This window comes from Amphibalanus amphitrite, unplaced genomic scaffold (genome assembly GCF_019059575.1).
Source record: "Amphibalanus amphitrite isolate SeventyFive unplaced genomic scaffold, NRLGWU_Aamphi_draft 000150F_arrow, whole genome shotgun sequence".
NCBI classification, from domain to species: Eukaryota; Metazoa; Arthropoda; class Thecostraca; order Balanomorpha; family Balanidae; genus Amphibalanus; species Amphibalanus amphitrite.
Window position 1 is genome coordinate 788,806 of NW_024881645.1, and position 16,429 is coordinate 805,234.

The 16,429-nt window shown below is 49.9% G+C and overlaps 1 protein-coding gene across 19 annotated transcripts in view; it reads left to right on the forward strand.

Moving 5' to 3' along the window:
* Positions 1–16,429, forward strand: part of LOC122382925 (glycerol-3-phosphate acyltransferase 4-like) — a 28,550-nt gene that overhangs the window by 8,013 nt on the left and 4,108 nt on the right. For 6 of the 19 annotated variants that reach the window (XM_043368889.1, XM_043368892.1, XM_043368890.1 and 3 more), the window contains exons 3-6: positions 3,309–3,502; positions 4,284–4,427; positions 5,203–5,361; positions 13,553–13,687. In XM_043368889.1, the coding sequence (XP_043224824.1) occupies positions 3,347–3,502; positions 4,284–4,427; positions 5,203–5,361; positions 13,553–13,687 (594 nt within the window). In that variant the 5' untranslated portion in view covers positions 3,309–3,346. Of the gene's footprint in view, positions 1–3,064; positions 3,082–3,257; positions 3,503–4,283; positions 4,428–5,202; positions 5,362–13,552; positions 13,688–14,585; positions 14,823–16,429 lie in introns of those variants that run through there. The other 13 variants (XM_043368884.1, XM_043368881.1, XM_043368879.1 and 10 more) reach the window with 9 other exon arrangements.

The window sequence follows — 16,429 nt, forward strand, 5'->3', positions numbered from 1 at the left end:
TAAAAAATCCAGAATGGGCCGACGTCTACGTAACTGTCTTTTGGACTTCGTAATGTCTGGCACTCGCGTGTTTCGTTTTAGCAACCAAGTAGAGGCGCTACCCGGAGATGCTTCTTTCTACCCCAAACCAAAGCAAGCCTAACCTGACCTCAGTGTGTCCAAAATTGCAATGTTGCGGGGAAATCGATCCATAATGAAAAGTATAATGACATCCTAAAAATATAAATAAAAACATCCTCACGACAGTCACAACTTAACCTCGAACCCAAACGTCTATAGTTCGTTTTTTTTTTCAAAAGGACGCTGGCTCAAAGTGCAATATCGAAGCTTTCACGTGAGTTTTGGCAGCTTCAGTGTCTGGCCAAGAATTTCTTACCGAAAAAATAATCGATTTCAAATTGTGCACGGTAAGTAGCTGGAAATTGTTTCTTAAAAATGAACATACTATGATGACGTCACTGGTGGCAGCAGGCACCCAAATGTCCGTGCAATGGGACAAGTGTCAACGAATTTGGGTGAAACTTAGTTTTTCACTGTTGCCGAGCATAATCGAGCAAGCGGTTCCGTCCATGATAGTTATGCGTTACATTGCAATACATGTTCGACAGCATGACGTCACCACTGTTCCCATATCTGGTTCCAAAACGCACATATGGAAATTATCGGGAAGAAATCACATGTTAAAATTAGTCGACGTTCGATTTTCTCAGGTTCAGTTTTTGCTCGTTTTGGCGGCTGAAACACGTGCTTGTTGGAAAAACATACTTGGAGCCAGCGTCCTTTTGAAAAAAAACGAACTATAGGAGCAAGAGAAACACGAACCTCGCAAACTCTCACAAGACGCCAAGACAACCATTCGAATAACCAAAATGTTTAAATGTTTGACCCGCCTTAAAAACCTCATTTGACATCCCGAATTTCACAATGCGCTCACAATTTTATCAGTATTTAATATGTCTACATCATTTTCTCGTGACGTATCAATATATGAAAAAGTGCTTAAAAAGGGTCGAAGTCAAGTTTTATTAAAATAACGACATCCTCCCCGGCCTTTTTGCTACATCCTCCCCCTAACGTAAAATGAATTTAGCCACACTGCCTGACCTGACGTGACCTGACCCAATCTAACACGCGTAAATATGTACAGCCCTCACGGCAGTTGCCGACTGGCCAAATGCTACCTAGATACGAACATTAGCCCTCACGACAGTTGCCGGCTGGCCAGATGCTACCTACTTAAAAAACAAATGCGTGTTAAACACTTCAGGCTGACCCGCTGCGAGCCAGCGACCTTTAGATTTCGAGGTGGGTACACTCGGCACACTTACTGCTAAGCCACGAAGATAGCTGGTCATCGTAAGCCAGTTTTTTAATGATGAAATTGGGCATTCTCGGGCAGCGCCTCTCTTTGGTTGCAAAAAGAAAATACGCCTGACTCTCCCAGCGCTAGGGGAGAAAAGCCCGGTTTAGCCAAAAAGGTATTAAAAAAACGGAATTTGAATTGTAGGTGGGGCGGCGGGGAACTTAATCGTGTGCCAATTTCATGGCCCTAGATCAATATATTCAAGATCAAATGAGGTTAAACGTGATCAAATTTGCTATAGTGACTATTTTGCGTTTATACGCCCATAGCTCTAAGAGATACTGGCCGAGTTTCCTTTTTCTTCCTTTATACGACATTTGTAGTGTTATGAGAATCTCTAGTTAATCTTACCATAAATTTGGCAGTTAGTGGCTTGCTAAGAGTAAGATGTCGCCGGCAGAGGCGGGGATCGGCCGACGCGGGAAACGTCATAGTCACATATTGTGTTTGCACCCTAATAGTTTAATTTTACCAGTTGATTTTCGTAGTTATTTAAACATTAGATTGCCTGTACATTTTTAAGCCTTCACACAAAATTTGACACGAATCGATCATAATCAGCGGTAAGAAGCGCGGTGCAAAGATGGAACCGTCCCGCGCCGGCACAGTCTACCATTCAGGCGGCAACGGCCGGCGCCGGCCGCCGAGCCGCTCCGGCAGGAATGTTCGACTTTACACCGCTATAACTAGAAAAGTTGTGGACTGATTTACCTATTTTTTGCGCGGGAGGATTTGCAATTCGATTCTGGACAGATACTGAAAGTTTGAAGTTAATATGATAATTATGGCGTGAGTTATTGGCGATAAACAGGTGGAGTTAGCGAAATCGGCCCCTTCCACCGCCCGTGCTACGTTACACTACTTGTTGCTATATCATCCAAAGTTATCGTTGGCCCACTCTAATTTTCTCAGCACGTGTGCCTTGCGTGTAGTGGAAGACAATATCTAAATTTGAGCAAAATCGAAGGGTACCCATTTTTCACAAATTACATTTTAAGAAATTAATTCAAAATAAAATAAATTCAAAACCACCAAAAAATGTAAAAATTGTCAAATTTTACTAGCATAACTCCTTATGTATACGTTTCAGTTTGTTTCAAATTAATAGCTTCAAAAATGTTGAAGCTATAGATCTTTCAAGATTGCAATACACGTCCAATTCTGCTCAAAAAGCAGAAGTTTAGCGACTTGTATCTCTGTAGCCCGAGGGCATATGACAAAATCCTTTCACCCTCAGAGGTTTTACCCAATAGCCAATAAGTATACCAAGTTTGAACAAAATCGCAGAGGTGACCGATTTTGGCTGTCCCGGTTGACATGGAATGTGTTTTTATGTTGTTTTTATGTTCTATGTTTTTTATGTTGCTAATTAATGACATCCGCATCCATCATGCTGGTTTCTCTATCCACCCCTTCATTTCGTTTTTCGTTCCGATTCGGTAGTGGTTTTGGCCGGTTTAGTCCGGTTGAGTGACGTTACATCCGGTCGGCACTCGTCTTTAGTTTACAAACTCTTCTCAGGCTTCCCTGTGAAGCAGCCATTTCGCGTGCATCTCCAATTTCAGCCGCCCTGCAGGAGTCACTAATGTCTAGGCTACTGGTAGTAGATATGGCAGCTGTTAATCAGCTGTGCATATGGCAGCCGTGCCCCCTGCCCCCTCCACGCGCCGCGCGGCCGGCGGCACGGCGGACCGCCAGTCGCTCCCAGATATCGGGCGGTGAGGGTGGGGCGCTCGTCAAACGTCGGTGTAGATATCTAAGGCGTGAACAGTTCACATCTCTGTTACACGCAACCGCTTCTCGCTAGTCATCACGTACTCTTGTTTACGATCAACAAAACCGTGCACCATCAATCTTCTTTCGTGGGTCGCTCAAAATATTTCCTGTCCGTCAGCTCACCCGGCGCTGTCTTCACGTGTCCTCTCTCCGGTCTTCTGTGCCTCAGAGTTCAGACCCTCTGGTCTGTCGGAGCAGGACGTCACCATGGTGCCCGTGCTGGCGATGCTGCTGAACGGCGTGCTGCTGTTCCTGGTGCCGCCGCTGCTCATCCTCTACACCACTCTGATGATCCTGGCGCCGTTCGGACTCTCGCTCGGCGTCCGCAAGAAGTATGTCCAGCTGCTGATCAAGATCTTTGAGGTGAGTGATGGAGCGTGGTGTGGTCGGGCGCCGCTTAGCTCGGGGACATTTCTTGGTTCGGGCAAATTTGGGTTGAACAAGTTCTCATGGTTTGTTAATGTTCGTTTATTCGTAATACATTTGTCGGTATTTTGACACCGATGATGCCTACCCGTTGAAAATGTTAGACTGTATCTTGTATTTCTGTTTATTTATTCGATTATAATTATGAGAACACAGAATCTGAACAAGCTAAGGGATAACACTGTTGACGCTAATAATATGCATTCTGATACGCATCCCTTCGTGTCATACTTTATCTAGATTCTACTAGTCATACTATAGTATGATTCATACTATATCTATAGTATCTAGTCATACTATATCTAGATGTCATACTTTATCTAGCACGATTATCTAGATAAGCCACTGCTGTACGCAGTTTCGTCCAGATACGTGCCAGACTGAAATCAGTAAGGCTTTGTTCGCGGGCCAAAATCAGCTATCTGCCGTGCCAGACGCCCGTCATACACCCGCCTTCGCCTTACTCTTTGTTGAATAACTGAGAAAACAAAGAACGCAGTTACGACCACTTTAGCGTGAATGGAGCTCCTAACCGACCCCTTCGTCCCCATCCCACCAATCTGGGCCGGCTGTATGGCTATTCCGAACCCTCTCCCCCTGCCTTCCCGGCTCGATCGCCTGTAACGCGACCGATCGTTACGAGTTACCACACTGCTCTCCCCTCCCCTCCCCTCCTCATGTATCACCCCCTCCCCTTCCCCTCCCCTCCGGTCGCCAGTTTGGTCGCGTGCGTCTGGAACAGAAGAGAAACAGGAAGAACCAGATGTCCGGTGACGGACACCACGGCGAAGACGAGGACGAAGAGATGGACGATAAACTGCTGCTGGTGCCAGATCCGGACTCTGAGAAAAAGGCCAGAGAGGTGGGTGCCAGAGGGATTAGGGCGCTGGGTGGGGGCTTGTAAGTGGGATAAGGAGGGGTTAAGGATGCATGCGAAGGTGAGACATGTAGGCACGATGGGTATTAGTTAAGTATTCTTGCGATAGACAAGGTCCTGGATGGATATGAGTAATGTGTGTTAAATGTGAAGCTGGCATTTCCAGCGATTCATCGATCTCTCCGAGATTGATGCTACATTGCGGCCGGTCTCGATGTTTATCGTCGTGCTGCTATAAAAGTCCATGATTTGGTCTGTAGACAAACTGTACCCAATCAGACTGTGTGCCTGCAACTGGTACCGATGGGCTGCAGACGACAAAGCGCATGTTCTGCCAGCTTTGCATCAGAAACCGGTCTGGCCCCTGCTTCTGGCTCTATACTTTTCATTCAGTTTTTATGGCAATATTCGTCGATATCCATCGCACGGCTCTTAAAACGTTATTTTTAGACTATTGTTTAGTGGCTTTGAGAAACACGTCAAGGTATAATCACTAACAACATTTATTTTATCGTTTAATTGATGTATTTGAATTGCTTTGTTTCGTTCAAAGTTACAGTGATTGAAATGGTCGAAGTTCTGAGCGTCTTCCCAATATAACTCCGATTACCCGAAACCAATAATCAACTCGTGACCTGAAATCTCCTAATGAAATTAGCCCTGCATAGTTTCGATCCTGGGCCGTTTCCCGCTCCGCCTGCCCAGTGCCCAGTCTGTGACCTTTGATGACCTCTGACCTTGTGTAACCCCGTGTCCTCAGAACGGCCGCCGGATCCTGCGTATGGGATCGGTGTGTGAGGCCGAACCGAAGGATCTGGTCAGCTTCCAGCTGGACTCGTGTCTTGACTACATCAAATCGGGCATCCAGGCCATCGTGGATGATGAAGTCACCAAACGCTTCTGCGCCGAGGAACTCAAGGTCAGTCCGCAGTGTGGGTGGAAGCGGGAAGTTTTTTTTTAGTAGGTACTCAGGTGTTCTAGCATAGATAGTTTGACGTCAATTCGTAGCCTAGTGTGCTGCGTAAATCAAAGGATAACGAACCTTATTATTCGCAAATTAGGAAGCGCTTTTTTCTAATTGTGTGTTTTTGTTTCTGAAATCCAATAAGGATTGTCCGTATCGGCCTTATGATCACGACCGCAAATTATTTGCCATTGAACTCGTTGCGTCGCAGGTGCGTCACTGGCTATTTGTGGGCTACGGCTCAGCCGGCCGGTCATTTCTGGGATATGCCACACGACTTGGGTGCTGGCTCAGCTGCGCCGTGCAGTGCGGTCTTAAAATGGAGTCTCCGTGGTGGGTGGCGTGGGTGGCGGACTGGTTGGTAGCGGACACTGGACCGGACCTGTACTCCGGTCAGCCAACGGCCGCCCCTCCCCCTCCCCCGCACTCCGTCGGCCGCCGTTCCCCGGAGGAAGTGCGGTACCGTGCTCCTGACATACCCGTAACGGATGGCCTTGCGGGGCGGACGGACGGTGCGCCATACCGTGCCGGGTTGACCGCCGACAATGCGCTCAGGGTCCGGTGCACTCGGGGTCGGGTTAGTGCCGAGTGCGCACTGCGCTTGTTCGCTTCAGCTCTAGCAGCTGTGCAAGTGTCAGTAATATCCTACCCCTTTCTGGCTTCCTCATCCCCCTTATCTGTCCCTCTCGGTGTGGCGTCTTTTAAATGTGGATGACATGTTATGTTATCTGCACCGGGCGGAAGGGCTGCCTTAGTCACAGACTTCGCTACTTCGGTATTGCAATATTTGATAGACTGAGTTGGGGGCCTGCTTCCTTGTGCAAAGTCACGTATGAGCTATTACGCAAGTGTTGGTCTAGTGCGGTCCAACTACTCCTGATATTGCTCGCTGAGCCGAGGGGGAACATGCATCCGCTTCATTCAATAGCTTATGTTCCCACTCAGTTCGACCGACGCTGCCTGAGGCGATCTCCTTATGCACATATGCATCGTCAGTGGAACTTTACAACCGGTCTGGGGTGCTTCACATGGTAACAGGGGGGCCCGGGTGGAGAGGACTTTGAGAGAGTATTGACAACCGTCTGGTTATGGGGCGATGTGTCATACGCCGGACCCTGCAGAACTGTTGCCGTTTGAAAAGCAGCTGCACTGCTGCAATGCTAGGTGGACCCGTCAGTTCATATGGCGTTTCCATGGCAATATCGATCTTTAAACCGTTGCTTCCCTGTGGACATCACATGCTCTGCCCTCAACGCTCCGGATAAATTTACACGTAATGCTGACGATTTTGTTTTCACTACGATCAGAAGAGCGCCAGATATACATAGGTATCTCGGTGTGTGTTAAGTCAAGTGTTCCGTTATTATTTTAGCGCACAAGAACTTTGGTGCGGTTGAGAGGCAAGTACGACCTGCCGAAGGTATCTCGGTCTCAGGTAGTTTGTTTGGCCGTTTCGCTCTGCCAGTCATCAGTGGTTGTGGCCTTTTCGTTATCTCAATTTATCTAGCGATGGGGGCGGGGGCACGCCTGTCATTCGCCCGTGACCTTTGGTCCACTTCGCCCCTCCCCGCCCCCTGGCGTCACACCATCGGAACAAGCCAGCTCGACGCTATCGCCCCCCCCCCTACCCTGACCTCCCGTCAGAGTGGCCTTCTCGATTCTGCCTCGAGCGGGGGTCCTCCAGTCTCCCGATCTCAAAGTGCTCTGTTCCGGCCGGGTGTGGGGCGGGGAGCGGGGGAGGGCCTCCTACATTCAGAGCCAAGTCCGGCTGTTCCCGAACAGCCGGCCGCGCAGGTGGGCGTCGCCGGTCACGTGACTAGCGCCGGTCACGTGTAGCCGCCCTCACGTGACCGGTAGGGGTCACGTGACGGGAGTTTGGTTTGCGCCCGCGCTGCGTTCATTGAGAGGGAAGGCTCATGTTGGGCTCATGGAGGCGCGGTGGCTGTGGGTAGTAGGATGTGTTCTGCCCTTGGCGGCTGGATGGATTGACAAGGCGACCGTGGTATCTTGTTTGTAGAATCACCAGAGGAGTTTGTCGAGTTCTTGTGACTGATGATACGTGGATGTCTTGTGAACGGTGGGTGGTTTTTACCCGACTGCTTGTCTTCACGATCTGATTCTCACGCGTTTGGGTTAAAGTGGATGAAAAAGAACCACCGTCCACCGGTGCTGATAAGTGTGCCTTCTTGTACTTACCTATTACTTACCGCTTTGTTTGTGAAAGCTTTAATCTATTTAACAAGAACATTTTTATGGCGTCTTTTTTTTCTCTCGGAACGGCTGTTTGCTTACAGTTTCGTTGTTGTGCTACCCCGTATTTCATATGCTTTCGTCGGCATTTCACCGCTGCGCATCACACAATCAGTGCCTTTCTGCCCACAAGCTTCACCGTCCGGCCCCAATGGTCAGGGACTATATCACTGAATCAGCGTTCCGTCCGCGTCCGTCTGCCCCGGCGGCCACAGTCCTCACTCACCCTCGTAGCTAATCACGCCATAGGGTAAGGGCGGGTAAGAGTACGCGGGCGATAAGAGTACGCATCAGCTGTTTCGGTTGCTTAGCAACGCGGGTTTGTCGAGTTCATGAAGTGACATGAAGCCGCCAGTGCGTGCTTGTCACCAACGGAACGTGGGCGTTGAGCGGCGACGCTGTTGAGTTTAAGGCGATAAATATTATTTTCGAGCGTTATGATATTATTATGGTATGGTACAATAATTTTGATACTTGGCAGTTGAGATAAGGTACATTTCCGTGATTGTTGTGGGAAACTTGTGAGGTTATCTGGGGAAATACTGTGCAGTGCAATATTCTGTTTGCGAAGTTTTGCACAACGTTTCGGGGTTGTTTTGTGCGCGAATTGCATGTACGGTAAGAGGACGCACTGTTCAGTAGGGTAAGAGTACGCAGAGTTATACATTAAATCGAATATACAGAAATATAAAATTATTAATCTATCGCTCAATGACGTTTGTTTTGTAGGTATATCATCAATGGAGCACTGTGATGCAGATGCGTACCCGAAATTCTTCCAAATACGAGTTATTCTCCCTTTTGATTGTACATTTGTTAAGAAACACACGACATGATTATTTCCTGATTTATAGACTTGAAAGATGTATTTTAGGTTTTTCTTTTTGGATACTAGAATTAACTTAAATGCCTTCTGAGTTTGAAGTTAAGCATTTGGACAGTACAAGCTGCATAGGTGTGTGTTCATATGCTTGCGTACTCCACCCACCTGGCGTGCGTACTCTTACACACCCCATATGGTAAGAGTACGCAACTGCAGCGGTTCAGAAAATGTCAGTTTTAGACCACTTCCATTTACGCTGAAGGATCGTTGCCCCATGGGTTGATAGCTAATTCAATGAACTTTAATATTCCCTATTTGCGATTTCTTTCTTTCAAATATTAAACAAATGAGAGCAAGAAATCCACTAAGTGCGTACTCTTATACGACTTCACCCTACGGGGAACGGTGGCCGGCGCGGCGCGGGCTGACTCGGCAGCCCACCCACACGGCACAGTCACTGGGCGGTACCCTGGCCCCCGGACTGCCGCTGCTGACTGTGGGCGAACGGTCCGATGGACGGAAGACGCGCCGCCCGAGGGCAAAGGGCGCTGGCGCTGATGCTTGCCTGCTGCCCCACTGCCCCGAGGCTCACTGCCCTGCCCCACAACCCCCCGCTCATTCACAACTCTCCGTCTTCCGTTGGTCATGGCAAATTATCTGCATTTCGACAGAAACATGGCATCTGGCTGTGGCATGAACAGAGAACGCAGCACGTCCTGCGGTTTACGTTTCCACTAAAAATCCCTTCGCAGAACCGTGCCACCCCTGGCTGGGTCGTTTTTCGTACGACTGCCATGCTCGCACGCGCGGGTATGCCGAGGGGTCGCTGGCCATCCCTGCGGACAGTCCCGGCTAAGTGTATAATGACCGCCGTCCGGGTCTAGTGCGTGCGTTCTCAGCTGTGTGCAGTGCGAGTCCGCGTGCACCAGTCTAGCCATTTACTCTGTTATGTCGACAGTCGACCCAATCTACGATAATCTCGCCTTCGAACGCGACTGGGTCAGGCTGTCGCTGGACGACCACCGAACTCCGTGGCATATCCTCAGAATACTCCGTGTACCCTGTTCAGTGACGGCTGCCTGATCTCTAGCCGCTGTCGCTACTCAGTACTCAGTAGGTACTGCGTAATAAGCGATTTATGAACGGGAGAACGAGACCGCAGTCCGTCCGCTGAATGGGTTCAGGAATGTGTAATGGCTGGCGATGGAACCGGCTTCTGCGTTTTGGTTCAGGAGGGGAATGACCAGGGGCAGTGGATGTGAGAGAGTCGTCCAGGCTGGGGGATGGGAAGGGTGTACTGTGGGCTATGGTTGATTGCGTCGGCAGCGACTTGGCACAAGATCTGGCCTTCCTTGTCCTTCGGTGGGCGTGGTGGATGACTGGAACGGTGGGCGGGGGTAACAAAAAGTGACGGGGCTTGGCAGCCTGCTGGGACTGGCCTAGCCAGCGTGGCTGCTCTAACGAGGCCTCTTGTTTTCATGACAGGCAGCATGTTTGGTCGTTTGAAGTGCCGCTTTGGTTCTAATGTTGTTTACTTATGAATAGAGCCATGTAAGGATCCTCACCATGACTATGCGCATTTGGAATATTGTATTTTTTATTCGCTAACCCTCCAAATCGTGTATTGTAATACCCTTGCTGTTGATTCTTTATGGCGTTGCAAAATCTTCCAAGTCTGTGGAAAGGACAGAAATAGCATTTTCGACTGTTCCGCCATGATTATTAGTAGTCGGGCCGGTCACGTATCAGTGATCTCACATTCGTGCCATTTCCATATGCAGTGTATCTTATGACCTCTAAGTTACATAAACACCGTGACTGCATCCTCTTGGCTCGCCCGTCCGGTCCGTGCTAGCCGAATGTTACCCTCGTGTTTCTTTGCTGTGCGTCCTGAACTTCGCTCGGCGCCGATCGGCGATCACTCTAGGACCGTGTGCCCTTTGACGCCATCCGGGCGCCGCGTGCCACCGCGGCCCGGCCGTCACCAGGCGCCGTGCTGTGCACGTGGTATGACCGGCAGCGGGTCAGTGATCGGCGTGACAGATGAGGAATGAATCACAGTCACCGCCCGACCCAGCTATCACAGCTGGAGGCGTGGGGTAGTTTTGTCAATGGCTGCCGAAACGCTTCAATGTGGCCGCTGGATGTCTTGAGGGTATAATTGACGATATATTTATCTTTCATTTGGATCCCTATCTAGCTGGTAGCTAGATGTCTATAAATATTTTTTTACTCATTCATGATCTAACTCTAGCGCTACTCTACGCCGCTATCGTTTGCGTACCGCCAACCCCATCAGCCTCACCGGTCCACACTCCACAGTGGGTCAATCCTACCAGCCTCACCCGTCCATGGAGGCCTATTCCCGTTCATCGTTTCCATCGCCGTGACCACGCACCGTTCGACCCGCAGCCGTGGTAACGTATACCGTTCGGCCGGCGGTGCACGTGGTGCTCAGTGGCTACGCGGCACGCGGTATGTCGGCCAACCGTCCCACGGACAGCGCTGGTGTCCCTTCGACCGTGCCACTGCCTACCAGCCGTATCCGAACTGAGCGGAGGCTTTTGGTGGCGGCTTGACTGCTGTGGTAGCTAGACCATGGGCGCTGGATAAGCTGTGTAGGTTCTGTACATGAAGTCACGATGGATTAGAGCGCATTACGGCAAGCGCCGTACAAAAGCGTGGTGCGGCGCCGAGCTCCAGCGTGGCTGGGGGCGTGGTCTGCCTGTGACGTGGCCAGTGGTGAGTCGGTGACTCTCAGCCAAGGCTATGTAGCTCTCAGCTAGTTCCCGGTCCGGGCGCAGCCAGGCTACGGACTACGGAGCGTAGCTCGGTGTGACGTCAGAAGCGTCATGTCTGTCACAAGGTCAGGGCTGGGAACTGTGTGCGGCGCGCACATGATAGACCAGAGATTATGAACTCTACGCAGTCGCTTGGAGTGAATGGAGGATGCGGGGAGAGGGGAGAAGAAAACAGCGAGGGTGGATGGACCTGTTGTATCAGCGGCCAATTCAGCGGTCTGAGCCGAGAGGCGTCGGTCTCTGCGGGTGGCCGCTGTCCGTTCCTGACGCCTGGCTTGTGTCGGGCACGAGTGTCACCCGGCCGACCTCTGAGCTAAACTGTCCCCTCCCTCCTCCATCCAGTGCCGACCTCTGCTCCCCAGTCCTATTCCAATGTCCCCTCACACCGCCCTCCATGTGGCGAAGGTATGACATGAACCGTCCCACTGCCCCGACCCGTCACAGCTCATGGCTGTTAACTACCCTCGGCTCTGCGTTTCGACATATCCGGTCGCTTACAGTCGCACTCTCTCGATCCTTCCCGTCCACGGCGGATGTCCCTTCCCCTCTCGCGACTGTCTTCTCCTAAGTTGAGAGAGCATTGAGACCGGTCTATCAGACCTATCTACTGACACTGAGCCCTCTCGGATTAGGGTTGGAGGCTCTGGCGCTCAGGGCACCGGGTACGATGAGCCATGAGAGGTCTTGTGGCGTCGCAAAACGCTGATCGAACCATGTGAAGAGATAAGGTGCATTGAGAGCACGCTATGACCTTGGAAGTGGTGTTTTCACTGGCAAACGCCATGCATCTCAACGCTCCATTAGGAAGTACGAACAAGCGGATGGCAAGTCTTGATTCTTGGATCCAGGATGCTGTATAGAATATATGCTCGGATGTCGAATAGTTTAATCGACTTTCAAGGAAATGTTTGTATTTTTACGACAAAACATTTCGTGAAGATTATTTTCCTCTCAAAACTATGAGACACGTTTTATGCACATCGTTTACCTCAGCAGCGTCCCGTAGCTGTTTTGCTGCCCTCTGTATTCACCGCGTGGCCCGGTGTGCGTGAGTTGGCTCGTTCAGCCTCTCGGATCATTGATTGACGCCAGATGACCTAGGGCACGAGTCTGCGTCCAAACTTCGATCGGCACGCTCATGTGGACCCTATCTGGGGCACGCGTGCCACTGAATACCTACCTATTGATAAGAGCCTGACTGTAAATGCCGATTCATTTATTGACGAGCTTCGTACGGGTTGAAGCCTCTGCTGCCGTGTTTGCATTTCTGGTAACATGCGAGTGGCGGCTGAATCGCTGACTTTGGAGGCTGGTATGATGTTTTGCTCCCGGAGTGGCTAGCAACGATGAACCGTGCCACTTAGAGACAGCTCAGTTTGCTTACCGATCACCATGTGTTTTCGAGATATACACTTTTCAGTGATTGCCAGTTGCCACCATCGCGTACTGGGGAGGCCCGATCAGGGTTCGACAGATACAACCAAATATGTATACTATAGTGAGGCACACGTGGGTCGAGACGGAAGAAGCCGCTGCATGGGGACTGGTGGGGGGAGGGGGAGCGGGCGACCTGTTGGCAACAGACGCGATGGTCACTGTCAGGCAGATGAACCGGTAAACACGGGGACGGATTCTGCCACTCACGGCATGGTAACAACCGGTAAAATTACTGCTGACGGAGTGACGGAGTTACTCTTGCAGACGTCTGGTGGATGGGTGACTAGACTGTCGGCTGATGAGAGGGTATTGTCGGGGGCTCGATCAAATGAACGAGATTGGGAGAAAGTTATGGGAACCAACTATGGATATCAAACAAGACGACTTTTGAGCGACTCCATTTGTGTTGTGTCTACAGAGACGGGCGATTGTGTTTTCTGGGTGAATGCTAGCACACATTAATCTGTGGTAAAAGGCCAGCTGTCCCCTGGCATTCATGTGCTACTGTAAAATGAATGGCGTCTGCTTTCGGCGTTGTAGTTTGTGAGTCGTAGGTCTATCGACCAGCTAGTCTATCTGATTGACTGTTCGTGGTTAGTCCGCTGCCACTGATCCTATTAACTGTCCTGTTGTCCTTTGCGTCGGTGGGAATTATTGAACACTTCTGAATGACTTATCAGAAGGCAAATGGAAAATGTTGCGCTTATCTACGACCAATGACGACGTCGATTGTTTTTACTTTTTATTCATGGAGCCCTCCGAAAAGATCAGCAGTGACAAGGGAGGATTGACGTTTGGTGTATATATCTGTGTAACGTTTCTGTCCTTTTTGCAGTCGTGGAACATGCTGACGCGGACGCAGCAGAACTACGAGTTCATCAGCTGGCGGCTGACGTTCCTCTGGTTCGTCGGCTTCTTCTTCCGCTACTTCTTCCTGCTGCCTGTGCGCATCACCATCTTCTTCACATCGGTAAATACTCGGACGCATTATGTAAATCTCGTCGCCCAGCCCCGCTCAAATTTGCCACTCAGTTCTGCGGGGCTAGAGCGCCATCTTCGTAGCATTCGTAAACGCAATCGGCTGATGAAATTCGGCTAAACATTCGTTGTGCGACTTATCATCATTGGCTAAGTCGCATAGGCTCTCATGATGAGTTAAATTTCACCGACTTGTCTTCATTGGCTGTATATTTTATTTCTTGAATGTTTCAAGAACTCGACTAGACCGGCATGTTACTAAAAGAGGTGTGCTTAATGTTGTCAACTCTTTCAACTTGTTGGTTTTGCTTTGTAAACGCTGTGTTCCATGATAAACACGTGCCAAGTTTTTATCTAGGATGTTCATTGTTCAATACTTACAATCAATCGTTTCGTCGTAGTGTGTTGCTTGAGTTGACATATTGTCAATGGGACGGTCTTTTATTGGAGCACGAGCTGTCATCGATTCTATTATAGTCTCCAACTGTCCGACAAATAACCCTCATTAGAAGATTGAATGCCATCGGTGCTAATGCAATGGCTTGTCCTGAGAAATCGTATTCGTGTCGAGGTCTGTGTGTTCTGTTGAAATATTTGATGTTTGCTGTGTCACAGTCATCTCGTCTGTCTTGTCATTTCATACAGTGTGCCTTGCTTGATGCAAATAAGATGTTCTGTCAACTTTATTGGCTCATTTTTTTCTGTTCGTTTTGACTGTTTCGTAATGTGTATTATATTGACCTACGACTTACTCAAGTGACCCTGTGTTCATTCATCACTGTTGCCTAGGTAATCATTTACATTCATGTATCTCACTAACAGACTTACGGCTGCTCCATTCTATGGACTTACCGCACCCATCTGACCGCCCCGCGCCTCTACACATGAAGGTATCGACGTTCGTGTTCGTCGTCTCCTCGGTGGCGCTGGTGCCCGAGTGCGCGGCCAAACGCTGGATCTACGACAAGGTCTCCCTCATGGCGTTCCGCATCCTGACGCGCAGCTACTCTGGCACCATTCGCTTCCACCAGCTGGAGAACCGGCCCCGACCTCAGGGGGTCTGCGTGGCCAACCACACGTCCCCTATCGACGTCTGCATTCTCAGCTGTGATGTCAGCTACGCGCTGGTCAGTGGATGGGAGACTGCGGTGGTCCGTCGACGCTCCTTGTTGGGACTGTGCTGTGTTTGTCGCATTGATGGGAGCTGATCTGTTCGGCTCATCGAGACGGGTGGAAGATTTTGAACGGGCGTGTTTGTCCTTCTGGGTGTCCGTCCATTTTCCAAGCTCGCTGGGTGGCGCTGTTCGGGTATAGTAGTTTTGTCCGTTGGGGAGCTCGTTTGGAAGTGTTTTCCTCAGTCGTTCGTGGCTAGTGGTATGTTTTAGCGTTGAAGGTTGTTTCGTCCAGGGCGCAATGCTGGGGGTTTTCTGGTCGGGGATGGTTTGGTTGTCACTAAACGTCTACTTCTGCCGCTCCAGAAGACAGAGCCTCAAGCTGCACGACTTCGCGACTTTAATCGCCAGTCAACGTTGACTGATGCGTTGACTTCGGGTTACAGGGACGATGTGTCAGCGTGGCGTCCCAATCAGTGCCAGTCGTGGCCACTCCGTCGTGCAGTAGTCTCCTTCAACTCGCTTCTCGACACCACTTGCACGTTTCCTTGGCGTACAGCTCTTTCACAGCGTTGTTTCGTCTCCTGCCGGCTAGGACCCGCTTGTTTGCGAATTCCGTCAGCTTCATAAAGGCCAACGGTAATTGATATCTTCCCACAAGACGTTATCAGTAAGTGATACTGTCTCAACAGGACGGTTTCCGGCTTGGTCTGTTCAGTATTGATCGTCCTTGTTTATCTCGTATTTGTGTTGTGCAATGACAAGTCGTCTTGTCCCATCGCTCGTTCGGTTTTGTCTTTTTCCGTCGCACTTGGCACTTCAATCAATGTTGTGTTCTGTTTTTGTCCAGAAGCGCCGCAGGTACTAATATCCGTGAGACGTTGTTGTTCTCGCCAGTAATGGGCTTCTGTCGGACTCCAGTGTGTGGTCAGAGTCGGTCGATTGAACTTCTGCGTGGACGATTCAGCTCACATATCGTCCGTTCCCGTCAAAACAGATCGATGTGTTCAAGACCATCGGGTGTCCGTTCTAAATGTGCTGTCTTGGACTGGGTTAATTGTATTGGATTGTGTGCTTGTGAGTGTATGTACTTCTGGCTACGGTATGATGTCACTATCTTACGGTTCATCTGTAGTTAGAGCTGGAATTTTATTTCTCTGCCTTTATACTGGCTCCTCCGCAAAATTATATGTCATTGTTAGTGCTTCCCTATCTATGTTATGTGATTGTCTATCTGGACTAGATAGTTCCGTGTCGATCACGTCCTTTCCGAGATCCGATGTCCTATTCCAACCACAGGCCGTCCATTTCATGTAACACATGCTCGCTGTGAATCACCTAAATTCACCGACCCTCTCCGTTTCGCGTGTAATATTGGAACCGTACGCCGTATTATTGCAGGTTTCCACACCGGACCGATGCCAGCTATCAGGCGCTGTCGAGTTGCTATATGGCTTATCTGTGACGCCGGCCCCTGTCTCTCTCGAGGAGTCCTGACAATCGCCCGCTAAGCTTCCGTGCGGCCTATCTCGTCCGTGGCGTGATTTTGGTGCGCTGTTAACTTACACTTGATTGCAAAACTTGGTGCGTATTAATGCTATCAAGTTATCTTTACCTTCTGG